The 22,184-nt window shown below is 41.8% G+C and overlaps 1 protein-coding gene across 4 annotated transcripts; it reads right to left on the minus strand.

Moving 5' to 3' along the window:
- Window positions 1-201: 201 nt before the first annotated feature.
- Window positions 202-21,807, minus strand: LOC148013712 (uncharacterized). Of its 4 annotated transcripts, XM_087668115.1 has the most exons (4): window positions 21,301-21,807; window positions 1,617-1,682; window positions 1,011-1,366; window positions 202-898 (listed from the first exon to the last, which is right to left on the minus strand). In XM_087668115.1, exons 2-4 carry the CDS (start codon window positions 1,638-1,640, stop codon window positions 640-642), a joined length of 639 nt encoding a protein of 212 aa, XP_087524241.1. In that variant the 5' UTR covers window positions 1,641-1,682; window positions 21,301-21,807; the 3' UTR covers window positions 202-639. The 4 variants fall into 4 exon arrangements, with proteins under 4 accessions (XP_087524241.1, XP_087524239.1, XP_087524242.1 ...); XM_087668113.1 differs by having other exon boundaries at window positions 1,011-1,682; XM_087668116.1 differs by lacking the exon at window positions 21,301-21,807 and having other exon boundaries at window positions 1,617-3,641.
- Window positions 21,808-22,184: the final 377 nt, after the last annotated feature.

Genomic DNA, 22,184 nt, shown 5'->3' on the forward strand with positions numbered 1-22,184 from the left:
TAACATTCTTTAAACATGCCAGTCTAGAGGAAACTAGAGAGGGACCGCAAATAGGACATGCATGATATCCTGATGTGGTTAAACTTAAACAAACAAGTGAATTAATAAAATGTAATTGATTCAAGTCTTGAATTTCAAATATAGAGTTATATACATGTACCTGAACACTCTCCATATCCTGAAAAGTCATGCATGGTCCACAACAACATGGCCTTCAAAGTGAAATCTCTAGAGAATGTAGATGCGCTTGTATCTTGTACCTCAATACCTTCCCATAACATTTCTAACTCTTTAATCAATGGCTCTAAGTAAATGTCCATGTTTTTACATTGTACTTTTCAGGAATCAAAAGGGACAACATTACATGTCCTTTTTTAATTGCCATGGATGGAGGAATATTATAGTTCACCAATACCACTGGCCATACACTATATGATGTGCTTTTGATGCCAAATGGATTGATTCCATCCATACCTAAACTAAATCTCAAATTTCTTGGCTCTTCTTTGAAAACATGCCACAAATTATCTATATGTTGCCATGCCGGTGTGTCTGTAGGGATCCTCCATTTTCATCACTTGAACGATGACTAGCATACCATGACATGAGCTTTCCAATAGACTTACACTTGAACATAAGTTAAATACGTGGAACAATCGAAAAATGTCGCAAAACCTTACGAGGCACATCCATTGACTTCATCTCCACTTTGTATCTTGATTCGCTACAAACACGACACTCTCGTGCGAACTCATGAATCCCACGAAATAAGACACAATCATTGACACATGCATGGATCTTGACATAATCGAGGCCTCCCAAAGATGTCAAGTAATGTCTTGCTTGCTCTCTCTTAGTTGGCAATTTGTTTCCTTTTGGAAGCATTTGTGATAATAACCTACATACATTTTTAAAAGTGAGTTAAAAAGCCACCAACATATATTTGTGTCTAATTTCAAAATAGAACAATTAATATTATGATTCATAAGCCAAACTGAATTGATACCTACTTTAATAATGCATTCAAACTGACATTACTCCATCCATAAATTGTTTGCAAGTTAAGTATCTCGAGGGACGCACGAAGAATGGAGTACGTACAACCTTCATACAACGGAGTAGATGACGCTACGTATAGTGGATCATCTGGCTTCGTAGAGTAACCTTCTCCCTGAAACAGTTGCAAAAATAGATGGTGTACCATGTTGTCGAAAATCTCATCCTCTACAACTTGATGGGGCATTTCATGAGGGCTACTATCATGGTCGTCAGTCTCCACTCTTCTTGAAGACTCTACCTCCTCGCGTCGACGTTTTGCAGCCTCTTGACGCCCGGGAGGGAGCATCTGAGGATGTGGCACCGCATCCTGCTCAACCACAAAAGGGAGTTTCATGTACGTTGATATATATTGAGTAACATAGACTAGCAATCTTAGTGTTTAAAAAAAACAATGAATATCGGTGATTTTTCTCGGTCCCATTCTCTATACATGCTGAGGTGTGACATTGCAACTAGACGTGCTTGAAAAATAGACCCTCCACAACGATCACACATGCATTTAATTTTTTGTCGTAGCCATGCATCTCGATTATGAAAATGTAATGTTTCATCCTCACTTGAGGATGTGCTTGTTGACTCATCAGCGTGCACCGCACTAGGTGATGACGATGACATAATTAAACCTAATTCATGACAACATGAAAATATTTGTTATTCATATATTTATATGAAAACTTCAAGCTGGCGTATTAATTATTCTAATATCTCAATTTTAAATACACAAGACTTATCATAAATACATAAAAACTTATGATAAGAACTTACTATCAAAACTTATCTTAAAAACAAAAAATTATGATAAAAGCTAAATGCGTGTCTATATCTGCGTTTACCTATGTGTCTAAATTTGCATCTATTTACGCGTCTAACTTCGCGTCTATACACGCATTTACGTAAACTTAGACGTGCATATACATGTGAAAATAGACACAAACATCAAAATTCAAAAGATACTTAAATCATTTCTTTTCAAACTGTACCTTTCCTTTCCTGCATTTTTTGCATGTTCTGAAGCTCGAGTTTAGCCGACATATAGTCTCTTCATGCCTCATCTCCTCATGACTCATCTCTTCTTTCATTTCAAAGAGACAAGAGGGGAAAAAGGAAAGCCAAGGAGAGAAAGAAAGAGAGAACAAGAGGAAGAAGAAGCAAAGGGAGGAGACAATAAGCAGCAAGCAAGCATCAAGGGCGAGTAACTCACCAAGGAGAGGAAGCAGGAGAAGGAAGAAGCGCCACCACCCGCCACACCAAACACCCAAGGTGAGTCCTCTCTCTCTTTCTCTCTCTCTCTCTCTCTCTCTCTCTTTCTCTCTCTCTTTGTGTATTAGGATCTATGGTTGCATTTTGTATAGCATAAATAAATCATGAATGGCAGTCGTCGGACTGAAATCAGCTGATTGAGCGTGTTTGCCAGCGCGTCTACATTTCAATACAGACGCAGGGATAGACACGAAGATATGTTTGCTGTTATTGCATCTGCGGCCATGTCTCAAAGCGTGTGTATTCTACGTCGGAGATGCGAGAATATACGTGCTCTGCACAGAAGAAGCTTTGACTTCAGAGTCGCGTCTCCAGGCGCGTGTATGCTGCATGTGAGATGTGGGAATACACGTGCCCTGCCCAGAAGCTTTGACTTCAGAGTCGCGTCTCCAGGCGCGTGTATTCTACAGTCCACATGCGAGGATACACGCGCGCTAGAAGCATTGACTTAGAAATCGCATCTGATAGCGCGTCTATACTACATCTCAGATGCGGATAAACACGCGCTCTGACCACAGGGTTGACTTTAGGAATGCGTCTGAGAGCGTATCTATTCTGCATTTTAGACGCGGTTATACATGCGCCAGCCAACTCTGATAAAAAATAATTTTTTATTTCTAGAATTGTATGAATTTATCTTTTTCCTATGTTTTTTTTTAAGATGTCGCATCTTGGTTCATCTAGCAATGACCCAGATTTGGATCGCATGAATGATACATTGGGCTTGTTCGGTAGAGGGCTCAATGTATTTTTTGGAGGTTTTCCTAGTAGGGATGACTTCATGAGAGAGATGACCAGACACCTTGGCCGCTCTCCCACAGCAGACGAGGTGTTCAATGTCATGTCTGGAATGCCTCTGACGTCTTTGCATGGCACTACTTTCCAAACTCCAATTGTAGGTACTCCACGTGCAGCACCTGTACATGCATCGGCTGAAGCACAAGCGTCAACCGACGCACGTGCATCTGTAGAAGCACATGCATCCAGCGAGGCAAAGGGTAGACAACAGAGAGGGAGGAGGGAGAGCCTAGGGGGAGGGCACGGCTTGTGTGGGGGTTGCCTAGAATGTGGCGAGCGATCACCCTCACCAGAAGATCAAGTAGAGGAGCCAATACGCCAGTACTATAGAGTTACAAATACTGGTGGCATCTTCCATGATGATGAAGGAAGGGATGTAATAGCGTACATGAAGAGCTTCATGCATGCGACATATAAAGATTGTTTCGTTTACTTCAAAAATCAGAAAAGTGGCTTGTGGCAGGAGGTGTTGAGGGCAGTTCATAGGAGGTACCCAAATCCTGAGGGTCAGCAATTCTCGGATGATTGGGGATGCACGAAAGTGAGGGATTTTCTTCACAACAAAAGATCCCACCTCATGACAGGCGCCAGGGACTCATTGCGAAGACAGGAAGAGGGGCGTGGAGCCTATAGCCAACCATCTATGTGCCACCGCATAGAGTGGAAGAAAGCCAAGAAGAAAGCAGCAGAGAAAGTGAAGAGTCGCCAGCACACAGAGGCGCGATGCATCCAAATGGAAACCATGGGATCGTTGCATTACAGATCGGGCAGTAGAGAGTCGTGGGAGGCAGAGTTTGTAAGCATATTTTCATTTCTAGTTTTTTAAAATTTATATTTCTTTCAATTCTTTATATAATTTGTTCTAATACATTGTGTCTCATAATTGTTTGTATATATCATAATTATTTTGCAGACTACAATCGTTGGTAGGATGCCTACTCCTAGAGAGGTAGGTTACCAATCGAGGCCATAACCGCGTAGCCACATGGCTTCACTTTTATGAGGAGGGACTCATCACTAAGGACCAATACAATCGGGCTATGAGGATTCGACAGCCAGAGGAGGTATGTATTTCTTAATTTCCTATTAAAAGTATAACTAATTATATTTTTTTCTCCACCATGTGTACGTAAGCAACCTTGATCTTTTGTATGTGTAGGCGAACCCCGATGTGGAGCATAGCGAGGAGGGGAATAGCGATGCTAGTAGCCATGGTGGTGCTAGCAAAGATGTTTCTTCTTCAGATTCGTAGAGGAGTACCATACATGCTCTATGGCCTTGTTTTCTTGTATATTTATTATCCATCTTTGAGCCTACTGCTTGCGGCCACGCTTTAGGTCGCAAGCAGTTAAACTCCCCATGTAAATGCTTTTTATCTATAATGAATACATGGACTTTTGTTTTCAATTCTCGTGCTTTCAGATCCATTGTCTTTTTCCCAAATGCACAATTTGATGTATGGAAGGGGAAAAAAAAAACCAGAGAGCATGTGCTTGCTCTCTGGTTTTTTTTTCCAGTTTTGTTTTGCGCATCTACCTGCGCATCTAAATTGCACAAAATGTGCATTTATAAGCATGTCTAAAATACAGAGTACACGCGCTTATACATGCGCTACATAATTCAAATTTTTAAAAAAAATAAATATCTTTTTTAGAAAAAGAAGTTTTTTTTTGCGTTCGCGTCTACGGGCACTTGTAAAAGTGCGCCTATGGGCGTGTCTATATGCCCGTCTAATTTGCCATGTAGACGCGCCGGTAGATGCACAAAAGAAACTAAAATAATAACAATTTTGGTTTTTTTATGCGCTTGTATTCATGTGTCTATTTTTGCGTATAAATTTCTCCATACATGCGACTATAGACGCGAGTTTATAGACACGCAAATAGATGGGCAGGTAGATGCGCCCGTAAGATTTTCTCTATATTCAAAAATCGTGTCTAAAAGTATGCCTAAGAGGCATTTTTGTTGTAGTGTTGGATTGTGATTTTTAGTGGAGTGTTGCAAAGAAAACAAAATACTAACTGTTAGAAATATGATTGTCAGTACAAAGGATATTGCAAAAAAATAAGCAAGAAAAACAAAAGAAAAACTTACAAAGTCCTCCAGATATGTCTTGTGGTCACCACTCCTAAGATGATAGACCACTCCGGCCTCTAGTCGTGCCCTCGCCGCCTTGCGCTACTAACTCAAACATCCTGGAGAATCTATAGTCTCCTCCCTCAGTCCGCGCTAGTCGTCTGCGTCTAACCACTCAGGCTTTGTAGCCCCACTCTTGAGTGCCTTGCGTGCGTCTGATCATCTGTGTGACATATATGCATGTATGCACTCTATCATCCAGCCCATAGAAAACCTATCTGCTATGGTTGGAACCGGAAACTCCTCATGCAAGGATGCTACTATATAGTCCTTGCTCCCCTTCGGTATGTCTTTCCAATGATCTAAGATGTTGTGCCGAAAAACTTGTTCACACAACTCTCACATGCAAGCCATCACCCTTCTCTCATCATCATTCATGATGATGGCTCCTAACCTATCATCGACAAGATAGGCATACCCCTCTGGGGTATACCTAAGATGGGTCCTCTCCCACATGCGTCCAAGCTCTTGGACATATCTAGAAGACCCCTATATATTTGGTGTACCGATCGCGGTAGTATCTATCGGTGTAGCACCCATAGGGGTGCCACCTGTGGATGCCTGAGAAAAAGCCGGAGTAATTGGAGTAGACGTCCCAACAAGTGTGACAAATCCTAGAGGTGATGCAATTCCAGCAGAACGACGAGATGCAGACACCATGTCCGTGCCTCCACAGCAACCACCTGAGCCACGCTCTCTGGAACTGCCACGAGAGTGAGGATTAGTATCTGTATCCCGTGCCAACCATGGGCTTACTATCTCCGTATCTCTGCAACATCCCCCTAACCCTGAAGCACTCCCTTCCTCTGGCCCAAGTCTCAAGCGTCGACCTCATGTGCTCGAAGCTGAAGCATCTGATCGCACCGAAGTAGATCTAATAGAGCGGCCTGACAATGTCCGAGATAGCTCGTGGTCCGCCATGTCTCTGAATCTCGCCATCTGATCTAGAGATATGTGCATGAAGATATCCTACAACTCCTAATCGCTCATCCCCCGACTCATCGTGATGATCTAAGTATCCACAAGGATCAGCTACATAGACAAAAAATGATGTTAGCATAATCAATTTAAATCATACAAAGCACGGTAATATAAATCTTGAAAAAATAATCTCACTTAAAATGCATATCTTATGTACCCTTATAAGCAATTAGTCAACGAATTGAGTAAGTGGATGCTCCAAGTATGAAATATCCTATGGTTCCATGTCAATCTCTTGACACAACTCTGCATAAACTGAAAGGTCGATAGACATGTCACCACAAAAGGATGAGTCTACCTCATTCTCAAAGAATTCGTGGACTCCTGTATTTCCATTATTTTTACCCAATGTTGGCTCCTTTACATGCTCCAAGCTTTCGATAGCCTCCACCCCTTGCAATATCGACTCCTCTATTTGCATATTGTCCTCATCTATCCTCAAAACATTGCTTTGATCATATACTCTTGCACTTCGGGGAGCGGAAGGTATAACATACCACCATCAAGGTTGTTGAGGGTTTGGATAGAAGATTACATATTCACAAACACGTACAAGAGAGAAAACTATTGTGACATGTACAATGTTGTAATACAATTAACAAACAAATGAGTTCATGTACTTGTTCACAATGGGCCGAAAATACAAAGGTGTCGCATAATTCTGTCCATTTGTTTTCGGAATCTATTTTGAGAAATCCAGATGGACCTCGTCGAACTGTTGCTCTAGCTCCTTCAAGTACTACTTTGAACCACTGCACATCGAATAGTATCATGGAGAAGCTACGGTAATCCACTATAACAATACTTTGCAAGTTTCCAAAATACTCCATATCATCTATAACCATGTTTGGATCCGTTGCTCGTCATCGGCTCTCTTGCTCGAACCTTGCCATTATACCATAGTCTATTGTGGAGTGCATTTTGTCCATATGCTCCATGTGAAAATGCCATCCACGCAACCACACTGCACTATATATTTTGTACTCTACATTAAAACACTCAAATTAGTTGTCGTATATAAAATATAAATACGACAAATCCTAAACATGTCATCACCTTTGGACTATATCCCCTCGAGAATTTCCACTCCTCGGTTGAGACCTCCGCCCCTTCACGAGACACTGCAGTCAAAGCTCCATGCAACCATCGCATTGACATGAACCGCGGCATCTCCTCCATGCCCTTGGGATATCGAATCAGTCCATGGTGCGTACTACATCCAAATTCAAATCGCATTTCCTCTTGATCTTGCCTAGCTTGTTGGTACCTGGCGAGCCACGTCTCCATAGAGGCATGGTGCAACATACAAAAGCGATTCACCTTCTCCTCCATTGCAACATCCATTTTTTTTTCTACCCCTGTAATGTGTCCACCTGTTATCTTCAGGACACGTCTTAGCAGTCCATCGGAAAGGATGTCTAGAAAGCTCTGCCCGGCACTCCCATAGAATGTTACGGGGTTTGCAATCTAGGAATTTCCACATCTACCACGTAGCGGAAGTATTCTAGCCATTCCCACTTAGGACCGACCTGAATTAGGGTTTTTCCTATTGGTCATTTCCTAACGGCAACTAACGTCGAACCCGAGCGAACTACTTTACGTAGAAATGCCAGGTCCGAAGCAGGTTCATCATGCACTTGGTTCAAAAAGAATGGGAAACGAGAGGGATGTGAAGCTCAACCTCTCTGCCATAAGGCATAGTTCCATTCCGTTCCCCTAAAACAGCGTAAATCGGGATCAATTATAACTCTAGATCAACGCTTTTGTTGTTCGTGTTTGTTGACGATCTTCTGGCCATCCATCGTGATTTGAGAAAAGTTCCCGGCTAACCGGGACCACTCATCCATAGAATGGACCTATGGCCACATCATCGCACTTTTCTCAGGTTGTTTTAGTTATTGAATTACCTAACACACTTAGTTGGACATGTACCAATCAGCTTCCTTAATTAACCCGTTAGGCACTGGTTCCTTCACGTAATCATATCACTTGACATAGAAAAGCAATGTCAAACAAGTTCATTGTTAATAGGTTATCATATTTATCTTGGAAATACATAAAGTCTAGCTCGTAGGCTTATCCACAATCCACTCGAAGGCTATCCAGCAATCCACAAGGATCACTAATCCAAGATTCCACCCGTAGACTAGTATGCGGGCCTCGAGATCCAATCTTAAGTCACGTTAGCCTCTTGTGCAGGGCTCGGAAGGTGAGGGATTTACGGCCAGAGCCCCCCCTGGCACCCAAGCGTTCTCCTGCTCCAAGTAGTGCTCAACGGAGAGACCTCACGCGGTGGGTTTGGTCCACCTTTCCAGCGTGGTTAACAACCCCCTTGGTTAGGGTCACGCTGGCAGTCGGGGATAACTGAAACTGCCTCTCCCTTCAGGCCTTCAACTTGAAGCATTAGATATCCATTTATCCTTTAATTCATTGATCAAACAAAGCAAAACAGTGCTCTTAAATCTGTAACAAGCACAAACATTTCTATTGGTCGTTATTGTTGGCCAACTGCTAAGGAATGAATCCTTCTTTTCGAATGCATCCAACACTCGATCCAGGATGACTTATGACTTGGCAAGATTCTCTATATCCTAGGATTAGGGCCGTACCCTATTAACCTGACTTGGTCAATACCTTAAATTCATATGTTATTCTCATTTATTGGTTGGTCTTTTGCTTTCAAGCAATTTTCTTTACCCAAGAAAGATATTATGTTAGGATGATTATTCATTCTCTTGCAACATAACTCGCGTAAGAATCTTCCAATTTCATTTTGAGAATTGACCATTTCCTTCTGATCCAATCACAAGATCATACGACTCTGCATTTGTTGCACAAGTGTCGCATCGAACTATGAGACTATTCTACTCATCAAATGGAGTCACGAAACAATCTGTTCCTGATTACATTAGGCTGACGTTGTCAGTCCTAGGGTTCCAAGCTCCATCTTTTTAGCAAAAGATTCTTAGGGACAAACCCTAGATCACTTTTCAAGTATATTCCGTTGTCCCTACATTTGGTAAATGTGGGCAAGTATTTAGGATATAGGAGTTTCAGTTTTAGCAATACGTGCGATTAGGTCACGTATTAAATCCTAGTGAGTTCTTTGGAATTGAATTAACTCTTTCTAAAACGAGTACTCCGCGGGCTTAGGTTTTTAGATTTATGCCAATTTGTTTAATTCTTGAAGATAATTACATTATCATTTCCATAAACACATGACTCGTTGTCTACGTGTAAATTGATTTTTCAACCCTAACTTATCAATTCAAGATCAAGCATAGGTTAGGTTATAACCTAATTCCAATTAATCATCCTATAACTTGCGAACACCATGTTGAGATATCAAGCTCCACTCATGATATGCCAGGGTGACCGTTGTGCATTTATGTCACCGACTTGTCAGTTGCAGATGCAGTTGGTACACCGCCCATGAATAATAGCTAGATGACAGCTATCCTTATCTACTCTAGTTCGTGGCTCAGTTAGTATGCCACCTTAGTTAGTTGAGTTTGGTTTGAGACCCATATATAGGATTCTTCTATTTCTTTTGTACTAGAGTTCTTTTTGGCTTACACAACTAAGAAGAGGAAAAGTGTTTTCAGCCTCCACCTGTGTGTGTATTCCCCCATTGTGCAAGCAAGAAAGCTACAAGTGAGACTCCTTCCTTCTCTCCCACAATCTTCACATGGTATCAGAGTCTTGTTCGTGGTAAGGAGCTCAAGAAAGCAAGCCAAGTTCACGGTGTTCTGGTAAGAGGACCAGTGTTGCTTTCATTCTTCTATTTTGGGAACAAGTCTCTGCCAGGTAGCACAGCCGGAAAGTGCAAGAGTACATTGTCTTAGGTTGAGACACCCTTCGCGGTGAAGCAAGAGGGAAGTATATGCTACGAGAGAAGGCTTTAGCCCCTGGTGACCCTTTTTTTTTATTTGAGGCCATTTCAGGGCCTGTTTTGGAGGCGGAAGTTTTCTGCACGCACTCAAGAAAAGGCCCAGTTTTATGCTGTGCGACCACTGTTCTATAAGTCGGTGAAAAGTTACTGTAGAAATTGCTTCGTATGCCTGTGCGCAGAGACATTGGGAGTTACAGAATCATCATTGTTGCCTGTTGATGCAAAATCGTCACTAGGAAGTGACTGTGTGGTCAAATACCACTTTCATCAGTTTTGCAGATTTGCCCTTGTGAGGCTCAAGCTGTGTTCTTTGCAGTGACAGAATTTTTGTAGTGTTCTGTAATGGCGTCTGATTCTCTTGTACAGATTGTCACTGAAAAGCTTGACAAGAACAACTTCCAAGCATGGAAGTTTAGAATGACGAATTTCCTTATAGGAAAAGGATATTGGAAATTTGTTGCAAGAAATGAAGAAGAACCAGTTCTTCCTGATGTTCCTAATCAACAGCAAATGTAGGCATTTAAAGCATGGCATGAGAGAGCCAGGAAAGTTATGTACTGGCTGTCTATCAGCATTTCAGACTCTATGATTGTGCATATTCAAGATGCAAGTACGCAAAAGGAGGCATGGGATACTTTGTCAAAAATGTATAGCACAAATACGCAAGCCTGAAAAATGCAGCTCAAGCAAGAGTTGCATAATGTACAAAGAGAAAATATGAGCATCAATGACTACCACATGAAGGTGAAGAAGATTGCAGATGCACTTGCTTCCATTGGGTCGCCAGTGGAAGATGATGATTTAGTTTCTGTGACCTTGAATGGTCTAGGAAAGGATTATGCACAGTTCCGAACATCCATTTCCGTCCGTGAAAGATTTCCTGATTTTGAGGAGTTGATTACTCTTCTAATTTCTGAGGAGCAGAGAAATGGTGGTGCATCTTCTTCAGGAGGAACTTCAAAAGAAGCTGTCTTCTACTCAAATGTTGGAAGAGGTAGAGGCAGAGGTAGAGGAGGCCGATCTGGAGGCCGTGGTAGAAATCAAAATATGCAGCAAACTCAAGAAAACCAGTCCTATGGAGAAGGACGTCGTAAGTCTAGAGGCAGGGGGAGCCAAAGAGGTCGTGGTGGATGGCAAAGAGGCCAAAATGCAAACAGCAATGTTGAATGCTACTACTATGGTAAAATGGGTCATATGGCTAAAGACTGCTATAAAAAGCAGAATGACATCATGAATGGAAAACTGCAATAAGGGAATTATGCATCTTCCAGTAGACACGGTGATGACAGAAATGAGCATTTGTTTATGGTGCAGCACATGACCAATTCTGTGACAAGTGTAGAAGAAAGTAACGATGTGTGGTATGTTGACTTAGGTGCATCAAACCACATGACAGGTCATGCAGAATGGATGCAGGATGCAAGGAAAATGGAAAAACCAGGATTTGTGGAGACTGGTGATGATACTGTACATCCTATTGTGCAGATTGGAAATATTTCTTTGTCTATGCAGGATGGAAAAAAGAAATACCTATCGGATGTATTTCATGTTCCGAATATCACCAAGAACCTGGTTTCTGTTGGTCAAATGGTTGAGCAGGGCTTGCAGGTCAGATTTAATTCCCATGGATGCTTTGTTGAGGATATAAAAAATAAAGGTCGCTTGATAGCAAAAGGAAAGAAGAAGGGCAGAATGTTTACATTGGATGCAGACATGCCTGAATTGAGTGCAGCAATGTTTGCACATGGGACCGGTGTAGTTGCAGATATTGATATCTGGCATAAATGCATTGATCATGTTAATGTACAACGACTTAAATCAATGCAGGCCCAAAATATTGTTGCAGGATTGCCAAAATTCAAGATTGCAAAAATGCATAAGGTATATGAAGCCTGTCAGTTTGGAAAACAAGCAAGGAAACCATTTCCTAGACATGTTCAAGAGAGTAAGAAGCCATTGGAATTAATCCACTCTAATGTGTGGACTACTAAAGCTGCATCTCTTGGAGGCTGTCATTATTTTGTCACTTTTATTAATGACTATAGCAGAAAAGTTTGGGTGTATTTTATGAAAAAGAAAAGTGAAGTTTTTGGGCATTTCAAAACTCTTAAAGCTGTGGTTGAAAAAGAAACAGGCCTACAAATAAAATGCCTAAGGTCAGATGGAGGGGGAAAGTACCTCTCAAATGAGTTTGCAAGGTTCTTGCAAGAGCATGGCATAAAGCAGCAATATTCATGCAATCATACCCCACAGCAAAATGGAATTGCAGAAAGAAAAAATAGGCATATTGGAGAGGTATCTCATGCCATGCTCAATGAAAAAGACCCGCCAACTTTTACTGGGCTGAGGCAGTTGCTACAGCAGTCTACATAATGAACAGGACTCCCTCTGCAGCAATACATGGCATGACTCTAGAGGAGAGGTATACTGGTAGGAAACCAGATATTTCTCATTTGAAAATTTTTGGTTGTGTTGCCTATGTTCATGTGCCAGATGAGTTGAGATCCAAGTTGGATCCAAAAGCTGAAAAGTGCATCTTTGTTGGTTATTCTCTACAGCAAAAAGGGTATAGATGCTATAACCCTTCTCCTCGTAAGTTTATAGTGAGTAGAGATGTTGTTTTTGATGAGATGAGTAGCTGGTATAAACCAATAAATGTGATTGATAATGTAGATGCACAAAATGGTAATGCTGCACAGAATTCACAGCAGCAGTCACAAGATATTAGTGGACCTGGAGCGTCCTCTAGCAGTGGTTCACATTCTTCGCCATGGATAGGCAGATTGAGATCAGGAGAATCTTCTCAAAGCAATGCAGATAGTGATATGCAGGTATCACGAAAAGGAAAAGAGAAGGTAGATCAGCCCATGTTTGATGTGAATGCAGGTCACTCGTATGTGGATGGTGAATCCAGTGGCTCAGAACAGAGCATTGATAATGAGTTGGGTATTCCTTCTATTGTTACACCTGGAGTAAGGAAGACCAGGGATGTTTTGAGAGCACCTGGGAGTGAACCTACTTTGCGCAGGTCTACCAGACCTAGGTATCCTGTGGATAGGCTGAAATATGATGGATTTACAGCCATTCACTATGCATATATGGTCAAAGTGATACAAGAACCAGAACCCACTTCTTTTGACCAAGCCGTGGGAAAAGAAAAATGGGAGAAAGCCATGGATGAAGAAATGGATGCCTTGGAAGCAAATGCTATGTGGTAATTGGTACCTTTGCCTAAAGATAAGAATGCAATTGGTTGTAAGTGGGTTTATAAGGTGAAGCACAATGCAGATGGTTCTATGAATAGATACAAGGCAAGATTAGTAGTCAAGGGGTATGCACAAACATATGGCATTGATTATGAAAAAACATTCAGTCCGATTACAAGGATGGCAACCGTAAGAGCAGTCATTGATATGGCTACATCAAAGGGATGGTCTTTACATCAGATGCCTTCTTGCATGGTGATTTGCAAGAAGAGGTCTATATGGAGCAACCACCAGGTTATGTGCATGTTGTTCATCCTGAGTTTGTTTGCAGGTTGAAGAAAGCCTTGTATGGCTTGAAGCAAGCACCTAGAGCATGGTTTGACAAGATAGGACAGTATCTTGTCACTGTTGGCTTTCAGATTTCCAAGGCAGATTTTTCACTTTATGTGAGAAAAACAGAGAAAGGTATTATGCTACTTATCATTTATGTTGATGATTTGATTATGACAGGTGACAGTGATGAAGATATCCTTCATGTGAAAATGCTATTGAAGCAAAAGTTTGAGATGAAGGATTTGGGAGAGCTGTGTTATTTCTTAGGCATTGAGGTGATTAGATCACCAAGTGGGATACGGCTCTTGCAAAGGCAGTATGGATTGGACATGTTGTCCAAATATGGGACGACAAGCTATAAGCCTATTTCAGTTCCTTTGGAGCAGAATGTGAAGCTGAGCACAGATGCAGGTGAGCTTCTCGAAGACCCTACTATGTACAGACGCATAGTAGGAAGTTTGATTTATATGACTATTACCAGGCCATATTTGAGCTATGATGTTGAATTGGTAGGTCAGTTTATGCAGGCTCCAAGGAAACCGCATTTGGATGCCGCTAGACGCATACTCCGGTATGTGAAGTCCACATTGCAGTATGGACTATTTTATGAGACTGGGGTTCAGATACAGTTGCATGGATACACTGATGCTGATTGGGCTGATAGTATTTCTGATAGATGATCTACTAGTGGATATGTGTTCTCTTTTGGGAGTACTGTAGTCACTTGGAGCAGCAAGAAACAGCCTACAGTTGCCTTGTCGAGCACAGAGGCTGAGTACAGGGGTGCAGCAATGGCTGCATGTGAGGTAGCTTGGTTGCATAAGCTACTTTATGATATGCATCAGCCTACAGATGGGCCAGTTGTCATTTATTGTGACAACATGAGCGGTATACACTTGGCAAATAACCCAGTCTATCATGCTAGAACAAAGCACATTGAGGTGCATTATCACTATGTGCGGGAGAGGGTTTTACTAGGTCTTATTGATCTAGTTTATGTCAGCACAGAGGATCAAGTAGCTGACATATTTACGAAGGCATTGGGCGCAGAGAAGCTGCGCAAGTTCAGAGACCTGCTTGGTGTGCAGGAATTGGGATTGAGCTCACGGGGGAGTGTTGAGATATCGAGCTCCACTCGTGATATGCCAGGGTGACCGTTGTGCATTTATGTCACCGACTTGTCAGTTGCAGATGCGGTTGGTACACCGCCCATGAATAATAGCTAGATGACAGCTATCCTTATCTACTCTAGTTTGTGGCTCAGTTAGTATGCCACCTTAGTTAGTTGAGTTTGGTTTGAGACCCATATATAGGGTTCTTCTATTTCTTTTGTACTAGATTTCTTTTTGGCTTACACAACTAAGAAGAGGAAAACTGTTTTCAGCCTCCACCTGTGTGTGTATTCCCCCATTGTGCAAGCAAGAAAGCTACAAGTGAGACTCATTCCTTCTCTCCCACAATCTTCACACATGATTCATGCTAAATAAGCAACCTTTTTCTAATAATTATGCAGTTGAAAAACGATAATTGACCAATTTATGCAACTTAGGAATCATTTCATGCCTTGCACTTAGCACTTCCCATGATGACTCATTGTGAAGAAGATATGGCTTAATAATGTGACATGCAGTTTATACTTCCATGCTTAAACGAACTATACTATTTTAATTCAGTTTTGTAACAATGGACATTAATCTAATTTTAATTCATTGCAATGCATAAAACTATTTGCTAGAAATGCATTTATGCTCCCTTTAATTTTGTTCGTTTTATTGAAAATACTAATGGCCGAACTTGTCCGTCGTAAGCTAATTCTTTTAAATTAACCAAAACATTTAAGACAGAAAATGCATCCTATCTCCAAAATCGTCCACGCACGTAAAATTATAACAACGTAAAAATAAAAATCGGGAAAGAAAACCTGGACTTGGGGTGAGATGTCCACGTGGATGCTAGGAGACGATCCTCCTATGGCTGCACCTTGGGCTTTCTTAGGAGCCATTGCGAATGTAGCCTTTCTGTCTTGGATGCGCTTTGCGAACTCCTTTTTGAAATTCCACCATAGCTCCCTTTGTGATAACTTGCATTGTCCGTCGAAAACGGTTTTAGAAGGCTTTCTCCTTGAAGTAGGGATTTCACAAAAAAAAAGGTGCTTAAACCTCGGGAGGGTTTTAAACGGTCTTAGTGGATCGGGAAAGGAAGGAAGGAGAATGTATAACCCGCTAGTGAGGGGTTAAATCAGGAGTAACTGGGTTTTCAACCCACTTGAGAGGTATTACGAATGGGCACGAGAAGGGCCTTGAATCCTAGGGGGGGGAAAAGGAAAATAACTCTTTGCTGAAAGGAAAAAGGGGGGAAACAAAGGTATAAAGGGTTAAGAAGGAATCTTTTTCATGGGGGAAAATGGCTTAAGGATCCCACACAAAGGCTCTTCAAGTCAATTGTCGGGGGGAAATGGAAGCTTATGGAGCCCTAATGAGGGAATCTCGTGTATGGGGGCGTTATATGGGAGCACATGAAAAGGCTTTGGATTTCTGAGGGCGGGGGGGTAATTTAACAAGCCCACATGAACCACCCTTGGTAGCCATTGTGAAATATGCACTAGCGCCTCAAACACCAACCAACCTTCAGCCATGCTACCTTCTGGTTGAGCTCATTGTTGCACAAAGCCTTTCAGGGTTTTTATGAAGTGCTCCAAGAAGAACATCCATCGCATATGGACACGTCCAGAAATCTCCACTTCATCTACAAAATGCACAAGAAGGCGGATTTTTATCGTGAGCATGCTGGTAGGCAGGTATTTATCAAAGAGACAGACCGTTTCCACTGCTCCCCGCCACGCGGATTCAATAGAGGACGTCTTAATCTCCTTCTGTGAGATCCATTGCACTAAAGTCGACAACTTGTAAATGGCCCTGCATATTTCTAGAGTAAGGCATCGTGCGATCGCGATCGGTAGTATAAACTGCCGCAAATGAGAAAGCATTATGAACAATGACTACACTCCAAAAAGCAAAATCCGAACGCCAATTACAATCGATTCATAATACAAACCTGACATATCTTATGCCAATCATGGGATTTTAGCCCTGATAATTGATCGTCTTTAGAAAACGCAGATCTGAGAGAATGCATCATACCCGTCAGAGTGTAAATAAACTTGACTATTTGCTTCATAATGCACTCTTCTTTAGTGGACAAAACCCAAGGAGCATGAGGTAGCTGCACACGACCATCCGCACTCGACTATAGCCAAAGCCCCTCCATCTTGCCTACCTCCTTCAAATCCATTCGTGCCCCTATAGTGTCTCTCTTTCCTATGATGTGGTCCCGTAGCAAGCTACCCACGTTTTTTAAAATATGCATGGAATCCAACAAGTGGTTGATCTGTAAGTGGGTCCAATATAGCAACTCGTAGAAAACTGAGAACCGTCGCATTCCATTTGGATATGACTCCGTGTGGACCATTTTTAGCTCGTACCAGCTTGCAGCATTCATATGTGTTGGAGGTCATCTAAGAAAACCTTCCCTGAGTTCATGACCCTCTGGCAAGAAAGCGGCGTGTCCTTGATATACCCTCTTTTTCATGGTTCATGACCTTTGGGAGTTTAACTGTGGCCCACACAATGGACATGCATGATAATCTGAGGTAACCAAACCTGTTCCAACACCTGATCTATCCAGTAAACATAAACTTAAACGAGCTATGATAGATATTATCTACGAGAACGGAAGCCTATTTACATGAGCACTCTCCGAATCCTGAAAAGTCATGCATCATCCACATGAGAATGCCTCGAATATTGGCGGACCGTCAATCATCATGCTTGCTCATATCTTGCACAGTGATCCCCTCCTCCCACAAAATCTTAAGCTCATGGACTAATGGACGAAGATACACGTCCATATTTTTGACTTTCTAGCGGCCAGAGACGAGTAAGCTAAGGATGAGATGTCATTTCTTCGTAGAAATCCATGGAGGGATATTATAGCTGACAAGGACTATAGGTCACACACTGTAAGAAGCTGAGCGCAGACGGAATGGGGATCTATCCAGTAAACATAAACTTAAACGAGCTATGATAGATATTACCTACGAGAACAGAAGCCTATTTACCTGAGCACTCTCCGAATCCCGAAAAGTCATGCATCATCCACATGAGAATGCCTCGAATATTGGCAGACCATCAACCATTGCGCTTGCTCATATCTTGCAGAGTGATCCCCTCCTCCCACAAAATCTTAAGCTCATGGACTAATGGACGAAGATACACGTCCATATTTTTGACTTTCTAGCGGCCGGAGACAAGCTAAGGATGAGATGTCATTTCTTCGTAGAAATCCATGGAGGGATATTGTAGTTGACAAGGACTATAGGTCACACACTGTAAGAACAACAAATAAGAAAACAACCTCTCTCTTCCCTTCTCTCCCTCTCCCTCTCTTTATCTCTTTCCCTATTATGTTTAATATTTTCTCCCTCTCTCACATTCTTTCTTTCATTTTCTCTCTTCATCTCCCTCTCTCATTTCCTCTCCCTCCCTCTCCCTCTCTTTCTCTCTTTCCCTATTATGTTTAATGTTTTTTCTCTTATCTCCTCTCCCTCTCTCATTTCCTTTTCTCTCTTCCTCTCCCTCTCTCATTTCCTCTCTCTCCCTCACCCTTTCCCTCTATTTCTCTCTTTCCCTCTTTCTCTCTCTCTCTCTCTCTCTCATTTCCTCTCCCTCCCTCACCCTCTCCCTCTCCCTCTCTTTCTCTCTTTCCCTATTATGTTTAATGTTTTTTCTTTCCTCTCCCTTTCTCATTTCCTCTCCCTCCCTCACCCTCACCCTCTCTTTCTCTCTTTCCCTATTAGGTTTAATGTTTTTTCTCTCTTTTTTGCTCTCTCTCATTTCCTTTTCTGTCTTTCTCTCCCTCTCTCACCCTCTCCCTCTCTTTCTCTCTTTCCCTATGATGTTTAATGTTTTTTCTCTTATCTCCTCTCCCTCTCTCATTTCCTTTTCTCTCTTCCTCTCCCTCCCTTACCCTCTCCCTCTCTTTCTCTGTTTCCCTATTATGTTTAATGTTTTTTCTCTCTTTTTCTCTCTCCTCTCCCTCTCTCATTCTCCTTCTCTCATTTTCTTTTCTCTCTTCCTCTTCCTCTCTTTCTCTCTTTCCCTATTATGTTTAATGTTTTTTCCTTCCTCTCCCTCTCTCATTTCCTCTCCCTCCCTTTCTCTCTTTCTCTATTATGTTTAATGTTTTTCTCTCTTTCTTTCCCTCTCTCTTTCCCTATTATGTTGAATGTTTCCCTTTCTCTCACTCTCCCTCTCTCATTTCTTCTCCCTCCCTCTCCCTCTCCCTCGCTTTCTCTCTTTTCCTATTATGTTTAATGTTTCCCTCTCTTCCTCTCCCTCCCTCTCCTCGTCCCTCTCCCTCTCTCTCTCCCCGTCTCTCTCTCTCTCCCTCCCTCTTCGTCTCCCTCTCTTTCTCTCTTTTCCTATTATGTTTAATATTTTCCTCTCTTTCTCTCTCTCCTTCTCCCTCTCCCTCTCTCATTTTCTCTCCCTCCCTCTCCCTCTCCCTCTCTTTCTCTTTCATTTCCTCTCTCTCTCTCAATACACACGAATTATACCAAAAACAAGTAAGAAAGAGAGAGAAAACACAAAAGCAAAGCAAGAATGAACAATGCACTCATCGTAATGGCTCGAAGAAGGGTTTGGCGGCTCCTCTTCGCCCTCCGTACACCTTCTCCTCTTCTTCGCGAATGGCGGTGGCAGCAGTGAGAAGCCCTCTTTCTCCCTCTTTCTCTCTTTCTCTCTTTCTCTCCCTCTGCCTCTCAAATGCAATATGTTCGCTCTCTCTTTCATGTATGCGCACAAAATAATGCGCTCAAGTTTCGGCCCTCGTTTTTTTCATATGAGTATCATCGCTACTAGCATCGCAAATGTGACGCTAATAGTGACGCCGCTATTTTACGTCACAAACCGCCATCGCTATACCTCCATATGCTTGTAGTGTAGATGCCACCACAACCATGATTTTAGTAAGCTCCAATCAGGTAATTGGTATTGTCAAAAATGCTTGTCAACTAATCATGTTGGTTGTCAACAACCTGATATGAAACTCAATGATCTCATTGGAATTCACAATCTGGTGCCTTGAGTACTTTATGCCATGTTAATCAGTTGTTCCTATTGTGAAATTCTTGCTTGATTTTATCAAATCAAGTAGCAAGGTTGCAGTGCTTGGCGAGGCCACTTCCACCTCCCATAGAAAGGACAATAGTAGTATCATGTTTTGGGGTACAGCAAGTCATTAGGTTTCCTGATGAAACAATATTGATGATTAGATTTTATTCATGGATTTGTCTAGACATGTAAAGAAAGAAGAAAGAACATAATAAAAGAATCACAGAGATACAGGGGCACAACTACAGTGAAGCATGTATAAAACGATTATTTGTGAGAGGGTATTTTACAACTGCCGTCATGACCATCCAATTATTCATCACGATTCTTTGATTTTAATAAATAACATTTATTAATATTTTGAGAGGTTAGTTTTATTCTTAAGAGCCCCCCATAAAACTTATTGTCTATCTTTGAGTGATCCTCTTGAAGCCTAGATGAGAGCAGCAAGCTTAAAATTTTCCTGTTGTCAATAGCTTTGTTAAAAAGTCAGCCCACATGTTTGCTGTTGGAGTATGTTCTAGCTCTAACTTCTTCTCTTCAATTAGTTTTCGAATAAAATGGTACTTGAAGTCAACATGCTTTGTTTTCTCTAAATGTTTTGGGCTCTTTGTAAGATAGATGTAGGACATATTGTCACAGTAGATCTTCAATGGTGGTTTTGAAAGAAGTTTCAGCTCTGCAATTAATGTCTGAATCCATAGACCTTCTTTAGCCAACAATGCCACTACAACAAACTCTGCCTCAGTAGAATATAATGTAACAGACACTTGTTTCTTTGATTGCCAGGTCATGGCTACGCCTGCAATCACAAAAGTGAAACCAACAGTAGATCTGCAAGAATATAACCCCCCCCCCCAATCGGAATCAGACCAACCAACCAAGGCGGTTAATGGGTGATTGGATTGAGAGCAGTAATAGGTCAACCCATAATTGGATGTATATTTCACGTAACAAACCACCCTTTGGAGAGATTTCCAATGCATCATGCCAGGATTATGCATAAAATGTGAGAGGAAATTGACACTATGGCAAAGATCCAAGCGAGTGCTAGTAGCTAGATAACGAAGTTTACTAAGGAGCTATTTATATGGGAATTGTTGGATGTATGATTGATCACCGGTGGTTGTAGGAGAATCAACGAAGGATAGTTTAGAGGTGAGAGAAAGAGTAGTGCAAGGTTTAAGATTCATCATACCAAATTGGGATAAGAGTTCCGTTACATATTTAGATTGATGGACCACGTGTTCCTAAAGTGTAATCTTGATAGACTTGGAGGCCAAGAAAATTAATGAGCGCCCCTAGATCGGTGATAGTAAAAGTAGATGCAATTCCTTGTTTAGCCTGCATTATCTCAGTAATATGTCCTAGGAGTGCAATGTCATCCACATATAATGCAACAATTAAATAAGAAGTAGATTTATGACGATTATAAATATTTTGCTTGGAGAGAAGACATGTGTACCCATTATTCATCATGAAGGTGTTGAATTGCTAGAACCAAAGTCGAGGCGATTGCTTCAATCCATAGAGGGAGCGATGTAGATGGCACACGTGTCGGGAACTCCTGAGAAACAAAATGTGGTGGCTGCTGCATATAAATGTTCTCGGGTAAATCACTGTGAAGGAAGGTAGTTTATACATCCAAATGGTGAAGATCAAGGTCGAGCATGGCTGCAAGAGCAAGTAGAACATGAAGAGAAGCCATGCACAAAATAGGAGAGAAAGTCTCGAAGTAATTGAGACCTTCAATATTTGACCAAAGCCATGTGCAACAAGGCGTGCTTTCTAGCACGCAATAGAGCCATTCCTACGCAAAACCCATTTACAAGAAATAGGTTTGCGATCAGGAGGTAGAGGGACTAATGTCAAAGTATTGTTAGAATTTAAAGAGTTAAGCTCAGTCTCCAACCGAATGGCTAGGTGCCATTCGACAGTATCAGGCCCAGCAAGAGCATCGGCCACCGAAAGAGGATCATCATCAAGATCAGAAGAGGGCGCACTTGTTAAGGCAGAAAGAGCATACTCAGGTTCATAGAGTTGTTCAACAATAAAGTTTTCAAGGCGTGACATAGCAGAGTATAAGTCACTCAGAGAACACTCTTTGACAGATGATTGGTTAGTTGGAGGAGGAGGAGGAGGAGGAGGAGAAGATGGACTAGGCGATGTGATGGGCCATGTATTTTCTACAGTGTCAATGGTGGAAGCCGATTGAGAGGCCGAGGAGGGATGAGGCTAAACTGTACGATGATAATCAAGCCGAGTAATCCGTGAGGGATCATATGAAGTTAATTAGTGAGATGTATTACGAAAGGAACAAGCGGACTTGAACATAGATTTCAAAATTGG

The sequence above is a fragment of the Lygodium microphyllum genome, chromosome 26 (assembly GCF_053477565.2).
Source record: "Lygodium microphyllum isolate KBCC chromosome 26, Lygodium_microphyllum_v1.1.10, whole genome shotgun sequence".
Classification (NCBI taxonomy): domain Eukaryota; kingdom Viridiplantae; phylum Streptophyta; class Polypodiopsida; order Schizaeales; family Lygodiaceae; genus Lygodium; species Lygodium microphyllum.